This window comes from Protopterus annectens, chromosome 1.part0, assembly GCF_019279795.1.
Source record: "Protopterus annectens isolate FY-2018-M chromosome 1.part0, PAN1.0, whole genome shotgun sequence".
Lineage (NCBI taxonomy): Eukaryota > Metazoa > Chordata > Ceratodontiformes > Protopteridae > Protopterus > Protopterus annectens.
The window spans coordinates 1,229,380,990-1,229,398,585 of NC_056725.1; the positions used below are offsets into that span (position 1 = coordinate 1,229,380,990).

Genomic DNA, 17,596 nt, shown 5'->3' on the forward strand with positions numbered 1-17,596 from the left:
AAGTAATACTGAACCCAAAACTGATCTGCGTTGAAAGCTTATTTTTAACATTGTGAAACTAGAGAGCTGATTACATCGCTGGACAATCCGTTTTCTGCCAGGATCTATTCCCTGAATATCAAATCTTCTCAGTTTCTATACTACATTGGCTTCATAACTCTCAGCAATCCATAGTTTCACAGAATGTCCATATTTTTGCTCCATATTTTTGGTCTGTTCCTCATAAAATATGTTTTTTTTTTGTTTCTGGCAAAGCATTGAGGTTGAAGGTCATGCCAGGTAGTTGAGTTTCTAGCAACTTTCTAAGTATGTGTGCATTTACACATATAACAGCAATGTTTAAAATGTGTCCCTATTTTTGGGTGATTGTACCCTCATTATTTTTGACTATGTCCAGATTTCTTGTGGTATGAGGTTGAAAGATATGACTTGCTTTCTTCTTCCAGTCTACTACCTGCAAAATGTGTTGTATGATTTTATTAAGTAATGTTAAATGAACAATAAATCTATGTTTTTCATTTGGACATAATTGTGTACTCTCTTTGTAACAAAAAATAAAAGAAACAAAGAAAAGAATTGTGACAGCATTCTGCAGCATCTAGTTCATGTGCCTCAATACTTTATGTGTTTACACTCCCAGATCAGGCTAGAAAATAATCAGTTTTATGCTGTTTCATGTAACAAAAAATAAAAGAAACAAAGAAAAGAATTGTGACAGCAATCTGCAGCATCTAGTTCATGTGCCTCTATACTTTATGTGTTTACACTCCCAGATCAGGCTAGAAAATAATCAGTTTTATGCTGTTTCATGTTTTGCTAAATCAGAATAAGCTGCGTCTTTCAGAAACTTGTATTAGCTTGTCAGAATAAGCTAAGTATAAAGGTGTGGATCTTAAGTAAATGTGAATATCCATTATAAGCCGTATGTGCTCAACTAATGAAGAGGTTTTAAAATTTAATTTTGAGTTATGTAGACTATAACAAACTTTTTATTAGGGTCTATATTAAATTGTCGACAGCTGAAAATGTCGACTCTGAATTGTTCGACTCCAAAATGTCGAACTACACAAATATCGAACGGCTGAATCACCGATTTCTTTCCAACGGAAAGAAATCGGTTGGCCGTTCTCTGACACCTGACCTTTCCCTGAGTGTAGTACAGTCTCGGAGTTAGAATATTTAGTTAGGGTGCTTTATGTGTGCCGTTGGTGTATGGCCAACCGATTTCTTTCTTTTGGAAAGAAATCGGTGATTTGGCTGTTCGCTATTTGTGTAGTTTGACATTTTGGTATTAAACAATTCAGAGTCGACATTTTCAGCTGTTGACAATATAATATAGACCCTTTCATTATTCTACTGTTGTTTTTTAATATTGTTTTTAGAACTTTCCTCCTAGGTCCTCAGCTGAAAATTAAGTTTGCCTTCTCAGATAAACAAAAGCAACTATAGACAGACAGGCACACACACACACACACACACACGCACACACACACACACACACACACACACACACACACACACACGTGCGCACACACACACACACACACACACACACACACACACACACACACACACACACACACACACACACACACATAAATATGGCAAGAAAGACGCTCTACTTTTAGAATCCAACCCTTTCCAAAAAGCCAATAGTTTTGTTATGGTAAGAAAAACAAAAGGTAATCGCTATAGGCAACCATGTTTAAATACTCTGTTTTGACACCAGTTATCCCTTCTTCTTACCTTCACAAGAAATAAACAACTGATCCAATGATCTGAAAGATTTAGTTCTGAAAACAAAAACCTATAGGATCCTAGGTGAACCCATGAATAGCAGAAACAGGTCATTGATTTCTTTGTGGCCAGATCCCTGAAGACAAATAGGGCAAGAAAACACAGTCCCAACTGTAAAGAAGGGAAAGTGGCTATTAAAGTGTTTGGCAAGGGGTGGTATATCCTTAGAAGGATATTTCTAGCATCTTTAAGTAGCTTTTTGATTCAAGGTCATCCCAATATTGATGTTACAACAATAAATCTCTGTAATATGAAATGTCCTGAAGAGGGCATGTTGGCAATGCTGTGTTGTTCTCCTTATCGTAATCATTTGGATTTTTGTGGGCTTAAGGAAAAACAATACATTTTCTATTATCTAAAATCTCCTACAGAGGGTGTTTGGACTGACTGTGTAGTTTTTTTTATTCAAATAAGGACATTTTAATCTTCTGGCATTTGATTGTCTTGTTGTATGTAATGGCCTATAGAGGGTGATTCTGTCAATTGTGTAGATCTTCTTGTCCAGATAAGAACATTTGTATATTTTTACATTCCTCAGTGAAATCTCTGTCTGGCTTATTTCATCCTTAAAAGGACAGTCAAGCATTTGTAGTTGTAGCCTTGTCCTAATAAGGATGATGTTAGTCCTATGGCTTTTAATAAAGCAAAATCTCTGGAAACATTGCTTCTTTTTACAATTCTTTATTTAGCTGTTCCTTAATATTGGAATACCATGGTCAAAGCTGCAGTATTTATTAAAGTAAGTGCGGGGGGGGGGGGTGAGGGGAGCAGTCCACCTTTGGGCTTGTCTGTTGGTTGAAACAATCCAGAGGTGAAGGTGTTACAGTAAATCCCTGCCCTCTGGTGAGTTATACTTTTTCATCCTTTTGTTATAGAAATGGCACCAAATATTGACAATAACAAGGTCCAGGATGATTAAGTTAGAATAAAAAATATGTTGTAAAGATTCCAGAGTTAATTATTTTCACCAAGTGTTCTCATTTTGTATAGGAGTCTCAGCACTTTCCCTTTTTGCTTCTTCAGATGTGCCTAAAATCCCTGCAAATATTTGTTTTCATAGGTCTCCACTAAAGGGGAAACATTTGGTGGTTTAAGGGTGCTAAATATTACCAGTCATTTCTACTGTTTACTCGAACAGGGGCTTACGTGAAACCGTGTGTGAGTGCTTCTGTCTTTAACCTGGAAACAAAAGGGAGCTTTGCTCCATGTAAAGAGCTTAACACCAAACAAATAAGGAGAAAGATTCTGTCAAAATAATACCCGACTTGTCTATGGACAACCAAGTTATGGAGTATCCTTTCTCCCTCATCTTTAGGTTCATGAAAGAAAGTGGGGAGATGGATAGTTTGGCTTAAAATAAACTCAGATACCACTCTAGACACAAAAGAAGGCTTAGTTCTCAATGAAATCCTGTCCCTATGGAAATGATATAGGGCTGACTCACTGTAACAGCTTATCACTCAGATACCCTAATTGCAGAGGTCATAACAATCAGTAAAATTGTTTTCCATGTTAAGAACCTCACGTCAGCCACATTTGGTGGTTCAAATGGAGCAAGTGTTAGCTTCTCTAAAACAAAATTAAGATCCCAAGGAGGGGCCACAAGTTTTCTTGGAGGCCTCTTATGCAAAACCCTTTTCAAGAACATTTTGACATGAGACTGCATTGAAAGAGGAGGATCCATGGGCAGACATGCCAAAATGGCTGATAAATGAACCAAGATAGAGGAATAATAAAGGTTATAAGATATAAACTCACATAAATATTGTAGAACTAGAGTAAAACTAGCTCTGAGTGAGCGTTGGTTGTGTTGTTGGCAGCAGGCTTTCTTGCCTGCATTAATACTGTTTCATGGTCTCAGTAAACAGGTGTCTCAAAGGAATTAAGACTATATCATCCATATCATCCAGGCAGTCAATTGATGTTGATTGATGTTAGGGTTTATCAACCACCCCTGTTCTTGTGTGAGTAGATGCAGTCTGGGGGAAGCTTGTGGTAATTACCCATGGCCATTTTCAAAAGAAAGGAAAACCATGGTTGCCTAGGCAAGAGGGGAGTCAAATAATGATCTTGAGGATTCTTTCTGAATCTTCATAAGTATCCCGGATATTAGTGGAAATGGTGGAAAAGCATACAGGTACATTTCTGTCCAAGGAAAAGAAAAGACATCTGTCCCCCACACCCTCTTGCATGGAGTCCTGGAACTAAATCTTGCCAGTTGATTCTTCAGAGGGGAGGCAAGGTGGTCTACTTGAGGAACTCCCCACAGATGGATCAAATCTTGGAAGATCTAGTTTCCATTCATGTGGGTCTGCCATGGTCCTGCTAAGCCTTTGTCTGCCACACAGTTTTGCTGTAATGGAATGCAGGATGCCTGTAGAGTGAGATTGTACTGTGAAGCTATACCCCAAGCTAACCTGGCTAGTCTGACAAGGGTGTACAACCTGCTTCCCCCTTGCTTGTTGATGTAATACATGATTGTGGTATTGTCTGTAACCACTTGAAAAGGTCCTGGGGAGCAAAGATGTTTCAGAGAGTTGAGTGCTATGATTAGGGCAAGTATCTCCTTGACATTTATGTGCTTGCATCTGTCCTTGGTGTCCCATATGCCCTGCATTTTTATTCCTCCTGAAACTGCTCCCCAAGCAAAGCTGAAGGGTCTGTGGTGACTGACTGCTTTGGAGCAGGGTGGAAGAAGGGGACACCTTGATTTAAGGATATCTGCTGTCTCCACCAAAAGATTTCTTGTCTGACAAAGCCCAGCACTGTGATTTGAAAAGATAAATGGTGTTGATGCTGCAACCAAAGAGATTTCAGATACCACTGTATCTTTGTTGTGGAGTCTTGCCAGGGGTATTGTGAGAATCATATGTTCCCATAATTCTGAGGTATTCCTTACAGTGACCAAAGTCTGAGTGGAAAACCTTAGAAATAGATCTAGAAAAAAATTATTTTTTCCTGTAGATGAAAAGCTCTTTGAACTGAGGTGCCTAGTTGACATACCAGGACCACAATCCTGTGTGAATGAGTCAAGAAAGACTTTTGAATGTTCTCTTGGAATTCTAGCTTGTGTAAGAGATCTCTGACTCGAGAGAAAGAGAGAGAGAGAAAGAGAGAGAGAGAGAGAGAGATTTCTGACATTTTGAAAAAGACTTTGCAAAGATAAGCAGGTTATCTAAATATATCAACATGCGGATACCCTATAGACTGCAATGCGCTATATCTGGAGCTAGTCACTTTGTGAACACTCTTGGTGTAGTGGATAATCCATAGGGTAAGGCAGAGAACTGATAATGTAATTCAGACACACAAAGCTTTAAGAAACATTTGAAGTCTGGATGAACAGGATGTGATGATAAACATCTTCTTTAAGTTTAATGTTGTGAGGAAAGTCGAATGAAGAAGAAGAGGTAACAGGTTTTAAAGTGACATCATTTTGAATTTGGGCATTATCACAAATAGGTTTAGCAAAGAAAGATCCAGAACTGGTCTCCAAGGATTGTCTTTCTTTGGCACTGGGAACATCCTGAATAAAATCCTTTTCCTACCTGGGAAGGAGGAACTGGTTCTATTACTCCTTGGTACAAAATGTGATAAAGAGCAGGTGGAAACAAAAGAATCTGATCTGGAGGATGAGGACCCCCTGGAGAGAATGAATTTCCTCCCACTGCCATCTGTAATCTTGATGAATGATTTTCAGAAACCATTTGTGTGAAACTATCTGTTGCCAAAGAGAAAAATGGGGATTCCAACTTTTTGGAAGAAATAAGGGGCCAGGATGGAAAGGGTTCACAGAGTCTTTTGAACAGTCATTCAGACTTGTTGGATTGTCTTGGTTTTTTGGAGATTTGAATCTTCTTTTTGGAATCCCCTTGCTGTTTCTTCTTAAACACATCTACCTGTATTTTTTGAGACTGTTTATTCTGATTTTGCCAAATTTGGATGTGAAGATAGAAAATCCCTTGAAAAATTGGAAAAGGGGGCTGAAAATGCTTAGAGATCCCTGGATCAGCTTGCCCCATTCATCACACTTTTTGATCACCTCTGGAGCATGGGGACAAATACTAAATCTCTATCCAAGGGGAAATTTAAAATCTCATTTTTAACAACATCTGGAAGGTTCTGAGAATGCACCCATGCATATCTTCTCAAAATAGTACCAGTGGCCCTAGCCCTGGAAGATGTGTCAGCATATTCACACAAACACTGTAAACAGTGAGCAATGACCTATGCAGTACAATAAACTAAGTTACTTAAAGCAGATTTTTCCACACAGTAAGAAACTGCAGATAAAACATCCCTTATACTTTCACAATTTGTCAGAACAAACTTATGAGCCAGACAATTCAAAATTCTGAAAAATCAAGGTTGCAGAGGTATACACTTTGTTTCCCATACCTATCAATAATCTTCCCATCCTTATCATAAAGATAAAGATTGGAATTTACTAAGTGCTTAGCAGCCATGGGATCAACTAAAGCTACAGCTGTTGAGTCAGGTTTGGAAATAGGTGTATAAAAATTTAAAAGACTGAGGAACTTTATGCATCCTATCTGCCTTTCTATGGGCAGCTGGCTGACTTTCAGGAAAATTGCAAGCAGTAACACACGCATTCTCTAAAGCAGATAGAACAGAAGGAATGGATGTACGTTATGGAAAATCCTTCTGTAACAAGTCATAGTATTTTCTGAGGGAAAACACTGGCACGGCCTAGCAATAGTCCCAGAGAACAAAAAAACCCCACAGGGAGAATCAGAAACTGAGCTCTCCTGTGAGTCTGAATCATAAATCTAAGGAAAAAAAAATATATCCATCACTGCATCTTCCAATTCAGATTCAAAAACTTGAATCTCTTCATGAAAAGGAGTATTTCTCTTTCTTTTACCAGAAACTACTTTGCAGGAAGGATCAACAACCTGAATTAAACCCTGAGCCAGGCCAAGTAAATTACTCCTATCCAAAGAAAATTGAGGAGGAGTAGATACATGCTTTATTTTCTGTTTCTTTTAACAGGAAAAAACGTTGCTGACCATGTTATTAATGGCAGCAGCAGCTTCCACGGGTATGGGCACAGCATTCTGACACAACAGGGATACCTTCCCTGTTCTCTCTTCAAGGACCAACAAGAGTGGCTCTCCCTTGCCCACTGAGGTGAACACAATAGCTGAAGAAGACATGACTAACCTCTGGTGCATAGTGGCTGTAGGCGCTACACCAGAAGTAAAAGATGAGTGGTCTGAGGTATAACAAATGGCCACAGCAGAGTCACCCACCAGCAACTGAAGCAAATCATGGTAGGAAAGGATGTTTGCTTACATTTGTTTTTTTGGCTGAGAGAAGGACCATCCACAGGACCAGTAGTCTGTTCCATGGTCAAGCCAAAAATTGTGTCCCTTTCCCCTGGAAAGACAAACAATTGCCGGTAAATGCTACCAGTCCATGAACGTTACTTTTTTGAGAGAAAAACACAGTAAAAATCAATTTAAAACCCTGTACTAGCCCCACCAAGGTAAAGTAAATGATTTTTTGTTAACTTTGTTTTAGTTTAGTTCTTTTTTGATTTATTTACTGTGGAGTTTAGATGCTTTTTGTTAGTATTGTGAGTTCTTTATAGTGATATGTTGACTTTATGTACAGTTAGTGTTTTGATTTGTTGATATTACTGAACACTGAACAGCTGTGTTTTTGTGGCAGCCTTTTGAGTGACAACATTTTGAAATGTTAGTATTTTGAGATATACTCATGTATATTTATATATATGTATATATATATATATATATATATATATATATATATATATACATATATATATATATATATATATATATATATATATATATATATATATATATATATATGGATCTATGTCATTTTTTCAAACGTTCATTTGATTGAATCGCAAAATACTGACCCCAAATAACTGAAAACTCATTCCACTGAATGACAATTTATAGAAAGCATTCTGCACAGTACACACAACTCCTTACTTATGTATACTAACTCCTTGTCACACAACTGCAGAGAAAAGAAAAAAAAACACAGACTGAGTAGTGCTGATGCAAAAACACAAACATCTACATGTCTGGGGGTGTGACATGATGGTGCCCACTGCCAATCCACACATACTCTCTCGACTCACTTCCCTAATAATGACTATAAAGAGAAATGAGACCATCACATGCTGCCTGTTCACTTCTACATGTTTCTAGCAATTGTGATTCAGTCAAATGATTTTTTCAGTCAATTGTTTTTCAGCATTTAGGATTCAGTCAAATTAGAATGTAGTCAAATGATAATGATAGGAGCCCATTATATATTTTTATATAAAATGTACATGTGACTGTGAGTCTATGCATGCTTGCTTGCTCCTTATGTTGTAGCTGAACAAATGGCGGCACATATACATAAACAAGTCTAATCTGAGGGGTTTTGCTGTCTTTATTAGTGAGCTCATTTCTCTTAGCAGTTATGTGAAGTTCACAGTCATTAAATTATTTTATTTTGTTTTAAAGAAGTAAATAATTCTTGTGAATACTAATGGAACAGATGTGACTAAAACAGCACTGAAGTGTTCAGTGAGCGCCATTCATGAAGCTCTTTAATGAACATATAAACAGTGCATTTAGAGGCCGAAGCATGAGAAATCAGATCACATTTAATAAAACTAATTTCACAGGTTATGCTGCATTATTAGCCCTTGTATTAAAGCCTTACAGCTGTGTTTGTTGGCCTGATTTATTTGATTTGGTTCTGGTACAAAGGAGTTGTTAGAACTAATTTGTCCCTAAGAGACAGAGTAACACAGAATCCCCTGCAGTTCTTCATCCAGCAAAGCAAATCAAATTGTGTTTGCTTTAAGCAAACCACTCGAAGGGATCACTAGAGAGAGACAACAGTACAAATGGAGTCTTTGGAAACATAAGTGCTTCAGGTTTTCAGCTCTTCTCCCATAGAAGTCAAACAGAGATTACATAGTGCGGACATTGTAAGATGGCATCGTCCCCTGATAGTATTGTAGTCTGCAATGTCAAACATTTCTTCAGAGATAAAATAGAGCTTATGCCTTACTACTAGCATTACTATCACATTCAGTCGCTGGGTTTGCTTATTCTTTGTAAGACTGCATATGAGTATATAAGCAGAATTAGAACTGGATAAATGCTAAGGCATATGCACCTTCCAAGTATCATGCAAGAAAGCAAGACAGTATTAATGCCTGATATAGGTTTGCACCAAAGATACTCTGAAGGAATGCTGACTGTGGAAAATGCTACGACCAAACAATGATAACTGCTAGCAGTATATATTTGTTAAATAGTGTCTACTGACTGCTGGTGGCAGTATACATTTGTTAAGCCGCGTCTACTGACTGCTAGTCTTATTTCTGTCTGGTTGACTGTCAGCATACTCTTATCTTTTAGCCTACACAATATGCAAATACTTATATTGTATATATGACAAATGGGCAGAGAAATGGATATTTTAAATGAATTCAGAAACTATTTTACTTTTGTAGATAAGAAATAATGATAGATGCTCTATGAAAACTGACAGTTATTAACCTTATGGAAAATCCTAATGAAATGACTTCATTGAGTTTCTTCGTCAAAATTGCTAAAATTACAGTCTGCAAAGTGATTTAAAATGATGAGCTTAGCACTTGTTTGTGCCCACAAACAGGTTTTTAACTCATTTATTTTATTGTTGCTTTATAAGAAATCTGATTTCACCATTAGAACACTCAGTTCAGTTGTGAAAAATCACCTTGTTTGCATACGGAAAGTGATGACTTCTGAATTCCTGATGTGGCTGGAAAATGACTGTGCTGCAAAAGGCAAGGAATTATTCTGAAAGATGCCAAGTGATACAGTGGAAAATCCACCAGACTTAGGAATGATGAATTCTTTATGAACTGCAGCTATGGCTCTTACTTCATTATCATTATATTATGATCTACCTTTACAAATAAAGGTCAGGGGATCTGAATATCAACCTTCCGATCTATTGATCTTCTAGAAGCCTGATTGCTATAACTCCGTATTTGCATTTCTGATCACCAATAAACTCGTTTTGTGTTTTCTTATAAGTGGCTTGAGTTACTGTTTAACCTGGAATGGCTGTTTGTTCTGGTGGACACTACCATGACACAGCCATTGTGAACTTTCCTCAAAAAGTGGGGGTTCATAACTATGAACTAAATTTACATTATGAAGTCGAACTGACTGACAACTGTAAATAAGAGGTCATTAAATGAGGTGCAATAGATTTTTTTTTTTTTTTTTGGGGGGGGGGGGTAACTCTCAGGCATTGATTATTAGGCCAAATTTCTGTTTAATAACATTAACTTACATAACCCTTTGGAAAGTATTATGTTGATTACCACAGTTTGTATTCACTTCCCATGTACTGAAAATGATTGGTGTTACTCCTTTGAAGAACAGACATTGCAGGTGGCTTAGTGTAACACCAGTATAGATACTAATCCTGTTGAAGTGGGAACACTGAAAAAAATATTACTACTTCCATTTAAGCAGCATACCTGACATCAGTTACACTGTATTGTGAATATTTATTACATATGCATATAATCCTGCACTTGTGATTATGTAGAAATTATAACGGAGGAAAACTAATAACAATGGTTGGAGAATAGCCTGTAATTCTCATTTTACCACCGGGCTAGCAGCTCTGTGTTTTTTGTCAGCATAAGCCATCCACCAGAAATGTTTGTGCTTATTATTTTTCCATCAGAAATTTTGTAAAATGTATGAATTAACTTGCACACCCCTGTCGACTGTTCTAAAATATTGCTTGTAGTGCTTTGGTTGAAGACAGTGTGAAGGCCTTGACTGTAAAACTGCACTGTCAACATGCAATTGATATGATACTCGTAGTGTGTGACTGTAAGTGATACAGTTAATGTGCTAGCACTTAAGTCTGATTCTGTCCACTCTTCTTTCTTCTATCAGTCCTGATTTAACATGGAGAGATGTACAACACCTGATTGCCAGAACAGCAAAGATTCCAAACCCAGTGGAACCTGGCTGGAGAGTGAATGGAGGAGGACATCATGTTCATGACAGGTACAGGCAGTACTTTTTGTTACATACTCCTGAAAACCTCAATGACAGAACATTCAGTAGTCAACTTACATTAACTGTTTGACAGGGACTACTCTAAAGGTGGACTGTTACTTATCTGGAAGAGAAGCTATTTAAGCTTTCAAGGCATTTAAATGTTTTTTCATGCAATGTACAGTGAACTAGTGAAATGCTTAACAGCATGAAAATGTTTATAGTCTATAAGCTAATAGATGGTGTTGAGCTGAATTCATTGTATTAATAATTTCTCATTTACTGTCTAAATAAAAAGTTGCTCAGTATCATGGAAATAAACTTCAGGAGTTACTTGATGGCAAACAAGTATTAAAAGGGTTATACGTTTCTAGTCATTATTGTTTAGATGGTGGCAATATCATTCAGTTAAAAAGTAACTAGCACCTTGCATCATCCTGTTGTTAGAACATAAAATATCAACTAGCAATGTATTCCTTCCGTTGTTTGTGTGCATTGACGATGAGATTGTTTACTAACAGCAATACAAATGGTAATATAGAAAGATAATGTCTTATTTGTCATTACATCTCAACTGTTTCATGTATTCAAAGGATAACAAAATGAATTGTGAATTAAGATACAGCATCACAATGCATACATTTTATACATGCTGATTTTAGTAGTTATTACTGGTAAAAGTCAGAATTAGCAAGATAAAGGCTCTACATTTCCAACGAAGCACAGCATTTACTATTAAGAAAACCTTAGACTGCACTAACAGCTGCTATAGTCCAACTATATAAAAACATCAGTTAGCCTTTATACAACTTTAGAATCCATTGGTAACAAATTAGAAAGGAATCATAATCTTTGAGAACGTATCTTTGGTAAGTGCTTCTTCCATATTTACCCTTTGCACTCAAACATTCACTTGTTAATTCATGCAGTAAATTAAGAAACAGTAAAGTGATGACACTGCCTGTCGTGCATTAATGTTTTTTGTGGGACTATATTTATGTATTTTTGGGGTACTATTTGCAAAAGACGACCAACTGTTTTCTTAACCAAAATTCAACTCTGTTTTAATTGAAATTAAAGTATTATTTGGAGCAACGTCTATTTAGGTTGTGCCTTCTGTCTGTATTTTGTGTGCCCCCCACCCCATTCCCATTTTTGAATAGGAATACATTTTCTCATATAGCATCATAGGTGATTACTAGCCTAATAACCTCAGGGGCTTTTGAAACCATTCTTCCCAAATATATCTGAAAAGCTTTGATACCCCAGGGTTATTTTAAGGGATATATGTATGTATACACGAACTTGAGTGGAAAAGCATTTATAGGCTGCCTTTGTCTATTAGATATAGGCATCAGAGCAAAGGTACATCTTTGATTCCCCATTCAGTGTTCCAAGTAATACTTGAATTGGGTCAAGGAAGAGGTCTGCTTCACAAATCACTAACATATGCGAGAGATGCAATTATACAGCCAAACTGGAGGCCAAGCTGTCTCCACTCAAGACTGGAACAGACAGTCAAGAGGAGAAGGTTAACACTTGCACCACACATCCAGCCACACATAGACCTACTAAACCAATACTGGCAAAAATACACATAAATACACAAAATCATACTCAGAGGCTCTAAATAAAAACCTGCAAAAGCATCAGAGACCTCCAAAGCAGACACCCAAACAACCTGCACCTCCCGTCACAAACCAGACAACACATGAAACACAAATTCAGTGTGCCGCACAATCACAGCCCTTAAGGCGAAATAACATACCTAACACAATAGTAATAGGTGACTCTATAATCAGGCACACTGACGTCCCACTCACTAGGCTGGAGAGGCAGAAGGTTACTGTTAGCTGCCTGTCGGGAGCCAGAATCCGCCACATAACACAAGCACCCAAGTCGCTCCAGAACAAGTACAAATATGACTCTGTCATTGCTCATGTTGGTGTGAATGACCTGAGAAGTACCTCCCTGGACTACATAGAAAGAGACATGGAAGAGCTCTCTGATCATGTAGCCCAGGCTGGTATGACCCTGACCCTGATTAGCATCTTGCCTTCACCAAGAATGATACCTCAGTATAAAGAAAAAATGATCAATTTCAACAATTGGCTAAGCTTCTGGTGTCTTTCAAAGGGGATCCAGTGTCTGTCAGCCTGGAACAACATGCTCGACAAGCCGCGTTGCTTCGACGTCTTGTATCTGTCACACGTAGGCTTTCGAATACTGGCCAAGGCTCTTGCTGCCCCTATAATGCCTTTTTTAGGCAAGGCTTAAAAGTCAAACCCACCTCCATAAACAGCACAATTAACAAAAAAATGAGGGTTATGCTACTCAATGCCAGGAGTTTAAATCTCAAAATGCACACGCTCGAAGCACTCCTCAGTATGGAGAATGTCAACATCTGTGCAGTAACTGAAACCTGGTTCAAGGCTCCAGAGACCACCCCAGCACTACTGGGCTACAACTCATACCACACATTTCGGCCACAGAACACAGACCGAAACACAGAAGGAAGGGGTGTATCCATATTCATCAAGGATACCTACACCTCCAGGTTAGTGGTGCAGCATAATACTCTGAGATCATCTATGTGAAACTAACATCGAACAAATCTGCAATGCAAATTGTGGCCTGCTACAGATCACCCTCCATGACCCAGGACAACCACTCCACCTTTCTGGAGACACTGGAAAACATGAAGGTCCTACCGAACACCCTGATATTGGGCAATTTCAATTACCCTACCATTAACTGGGAAAACTACTCGAGTACAAACTCCCAGGGCCAGCGCTTCCTGGAATTCATCAACTCAAATGCCCTGGATCAGCTGGTAAACTCCCCTACCAGAGGTGAAAACATATTGGACCTGGTCATCACCAGCATGGGTGACAGGTGTTCCACAATGGAGGTCAACCCGTCACTGGTGATATCAGACCATAAACTAATCACTCTGGATGTCCACACCCCACCATCACCCCCAATTAAGGAAACTACAGTAAAAAACTTTTCTAAAGCAAACTTCACCTTACTTAAGACAGAGGCGGTAAGTTTCACAGCCCCCATGCTAAAGGATAACACTGCCCAAGATGCAGAAACCTTTACAAATGCACTCTATGAGCACCTACAAGGATGCATGGATCGTGCCATTCCTAGCAAAACCAAGACTCACTCCTCTAAGAGAAGGAAACCAGTCTGTGGACCTCTGCCATAAACAGGCTATACAATAGAAGGAGGAAAGTAGTTCAGAAAAAAAGAAAATCCCAAGAAGGAAAGGCATCCCAGATCAGTATCAGTAAGAAACTAAGGTCTCTCGTAAAATCCTCCAAGGCTAACTTAGAAAGAAAAATAGCCAAGGGTTCAAAAGATAACCACAAAGCCTTCTTTAGCTATGTTAAGAATCTAAGTGGCAACTCACAGATATGCACTGAACTAGTGCAAAATAGCACAAAATATACTGAACCTACTGATATTGCCAACATCCTAGCAGATAGATTCAGTGCAAACTTCACCCCTTTCTCACCTCCAAAAGGGCCAACAATAATACCAGAAAAGTGTAGTGTCCTGGAAATCACAGACGCACAGGTGAAAACAGCCCTTTCAAAAGCCAAAAACACAGCATCAATGGGGCCAGATGGTGTCCCGGGCTGCATCTTGCACAAACTACGGAACAAACTAACCCCTCACCTAAACACACTATTCAACCTCAGTCTCTCCACAGGCTACGTGCCCACAGAATGGCACACAGCAATGGTTATTCCACTCCTCAGAGGAGGGGCCACAACTGACCCTGGTAACTATAACCCCATAAGCCTGACTAGCCTAGTCTGCAAGGCTATGGAGCGCATTATCACTGAACTCATTAACAAAGACATTGGGAACCTCCAAATACTTGACCCGACCCAGTTCAGCTTTGTTAAAGGCAGATCATGCCTACTAAACCTGGTTGACTTCTTTGAGACAGTCACCAAGGCCATAGATGAGGGAAAGGTGGCTCACACAGCCTACCTAGGCTTTTGACACCATTCCCCACTCAGGTATTACAGAAAAACTCACCAGCCTGAAAATAAACCCCCTACATCACGAGATGGGTTGCCAACTGGCTTACAGACAGAACTCACATGGTAAGAATAGTGGGCTCCAGGTTCGACTCTAAACCAGCACAAGTGGTGTCCCACAAGGCTCAGTCCTGAGACCCCTACTGTTCGGCATATACTTCTCAGAAGTACAGGCAAAAGCAGGAGGACTATGGCTAACCAAGTTCGCCAGTGATTGCAAACAGGGAGCCATAATTAACTCTCTGGCTAACACGGACATTCTCTAAAAGGGCCTTACTGAGACCGACACCTAGTGTCAAAGTCATGACCTCAATCTAAATGCCAAAAAGTGCATAGTCATCCCGTTTGGGAAAAACAAAACACCCATGAATTACCACATAGGTGGCAGCCCCCTTAATACAGAAGAGGAAATAAGAGATCTGGGGACCAAGGTAGATAGTAATCTCTCCTTTGACAATCATATTGCCAAAGTAGTTAGGAAATCCTTCTATGTGGCCCATCTAATTACTAAAGGGTTCACATCTAGAAATAAAGAGGTTATATGCCCATCTACTAGTCACTCATCAGACCCATAATAGAGTACAATGCTCCATTTGGGATGTATCTCACAAGACACTTCCAACAGCTGGAAAGATCACAAAAGTACTTCACCAAGAGGATTACTGGCCTCAAACATATGTCCTATGCAGCCAGACTGAAAAAAAACACCAGCTGTACTCAGTGGCATATCACTTACTCAGAGGTGATCTCTGCCTGACTTACAAAGTCATGTGCAACTCAGAATTGATGGACATGCTCCACCTAAAGAAATCCAAGTCACTGTGAGCCACACGCTCTAGTGAGCTAAATCTTGCCACAACAATAAATAAAACATGCTGAAGGGATAGATTCATGTCACAGAGACTCCCCATGCTTTGGAACAGAATTCCAAACTACATTAGACAGAACCTTTCTCTAACACTCTTCAAGAGAAACCTTGACAAGTGGATTGGTAACAGAAAATACACCCCTGGGATCACTTCATTGGCTCTGCTTGACAGAGGATCAGTTAATTAATCAATGGGGCGGTGAAAGCTGACACACTCTGGCTAGGTTTATAAATGCCCTTGGGCAGATAGCCTAGTACCTAACTTTAAACCTATGAACCTATGAACCTGAATCTTCTGGTGAAGGGGTTGTCTGAGATACATACCTCTCCAACTAGATGTCCTGTTTATCTCACACATGAGGTTTAGGTCTCTAAAATGGGTAATACTGATATTATTTATTTTGCAGATATGCAGGTCCATCACAGTAGATCTGAAAATGCCTTGTATGCCAAGTTTAGATTGCCTCAAAGCTTCTGTAGGAGACAAGAGTACAGGGATAGGGTTATGTGTGATTTACACCCTGTATTAATTTTGTGAAGAACCTCTGTGAATGTTCCAGCTGTTGCATGTGCTGGTCAGGTGCACACTGATGGGAGAATTATACTCAACGATTTGTCTGATGAGGGACAAGTACTGTGGAACAATGTCATCCTTCAACTTAGATGCCATACCCTTACTTATAAGTTGCACAGCATAGAAAGATTTCCTTGCTACTATAAATATATGGTGGTCAAAGGCCAGGTTACTGTTCACATGCATTCACAAATTGCTGACTACTGGGTCGCTCTTAGAAATGTATTATGAAAAATCAAGCCTAAATAAAACAAAACTGATTTTCTTCATCCCAAAACATTATCTCCATCAAAAACAATATTTCTTGGTTACATCAGCAAATAACACTAAAATTGTGGTGGTACCACATACTAAATTACTGGGCATTATTATAGATGACAATCTTAAATTTGATCAACATAGTCTTCAAATAATTAAAAAGACCCACCAGAAACTTGGCTCCTTTTATTGGGCAAAACAGTACATTACAGATGCAGCAAAAAAACCCTAGCCTCATCCTATTAGCTTCCCACCCTCTCACCTATCCTTACAAACCTAAGCTCTACACTAAAATCCAAACTAGCCTCCTGTTACAACAAAGTAGTTAAATTTGCTACCAGCACTGCACACAGAGCTGACCACTGCCAAGCCTTAAAGCAGCTGAACTGGCATGAGTTTAGCAACTACATAACATACTCTCAGCTAGTTATGGCATACAAACTGATATATTTTCCTGAACAGTGTCCTACACTGAAAATGTATTATTGCTCTACACCCCCACAGGGGACCTCTTTTCTGGTGATACATTTCTACTAAGCACTACTAAGGCAAATAATTCATTGGGGAGCTTGCTATACTTCTGTTACATCTCCAAGCTCTGGGACACCATCCCTACACAAGTAAAAACGATAAACAAACTTCCAGTCTATAAAATCTAGCTCAAACAATACCTTACCGAATCTTGGTCATGCTCATATTCATCACAAGTTTGAGACCTCTAGTAAAAGCATTGACTCCTTTTTGCTTATCACAAACTTTTTGCCCTCCTTAACTTTAATCATTACACCCCTAACAGTTTTCCCTCATGCATTTGAATTAACACATCCCTTTTCACCCCCCCCCTTTAAGCAATACTTCTCATCTTGTTCTTTTTCTAAATTACCCCATCCACCGCTGTACCCCTCCCATGCATGTCCTGTATACCCAATTTATAAACCTTCTGGATAACACCAATTTGGACCAGACA

The 17,596-nt window shown here is 38.9% G+C and overlaps 1 protein-coding gene across 1 annotated transcript in view; it reads left to right on the forward strand.

Annotated features, from left to right (window-relative positions):
• Positions 1-17,596, forward strand: part of LOC122800845 — a 978,865-nt gene that overhangs the window by 64,987 nt on the left and 896,282 nt on the right. Inside the window, exon 2 of the mRNA XM_044070198.1 lies at positions 10,767-10,880. Coding sequence (XP_043926133.1) covers positions 10,767-10,880 — 114 coding nt within the window. The remainder of the gene's footprint in view (positions 1-10,766; positions 10,881-17,596) is intronic.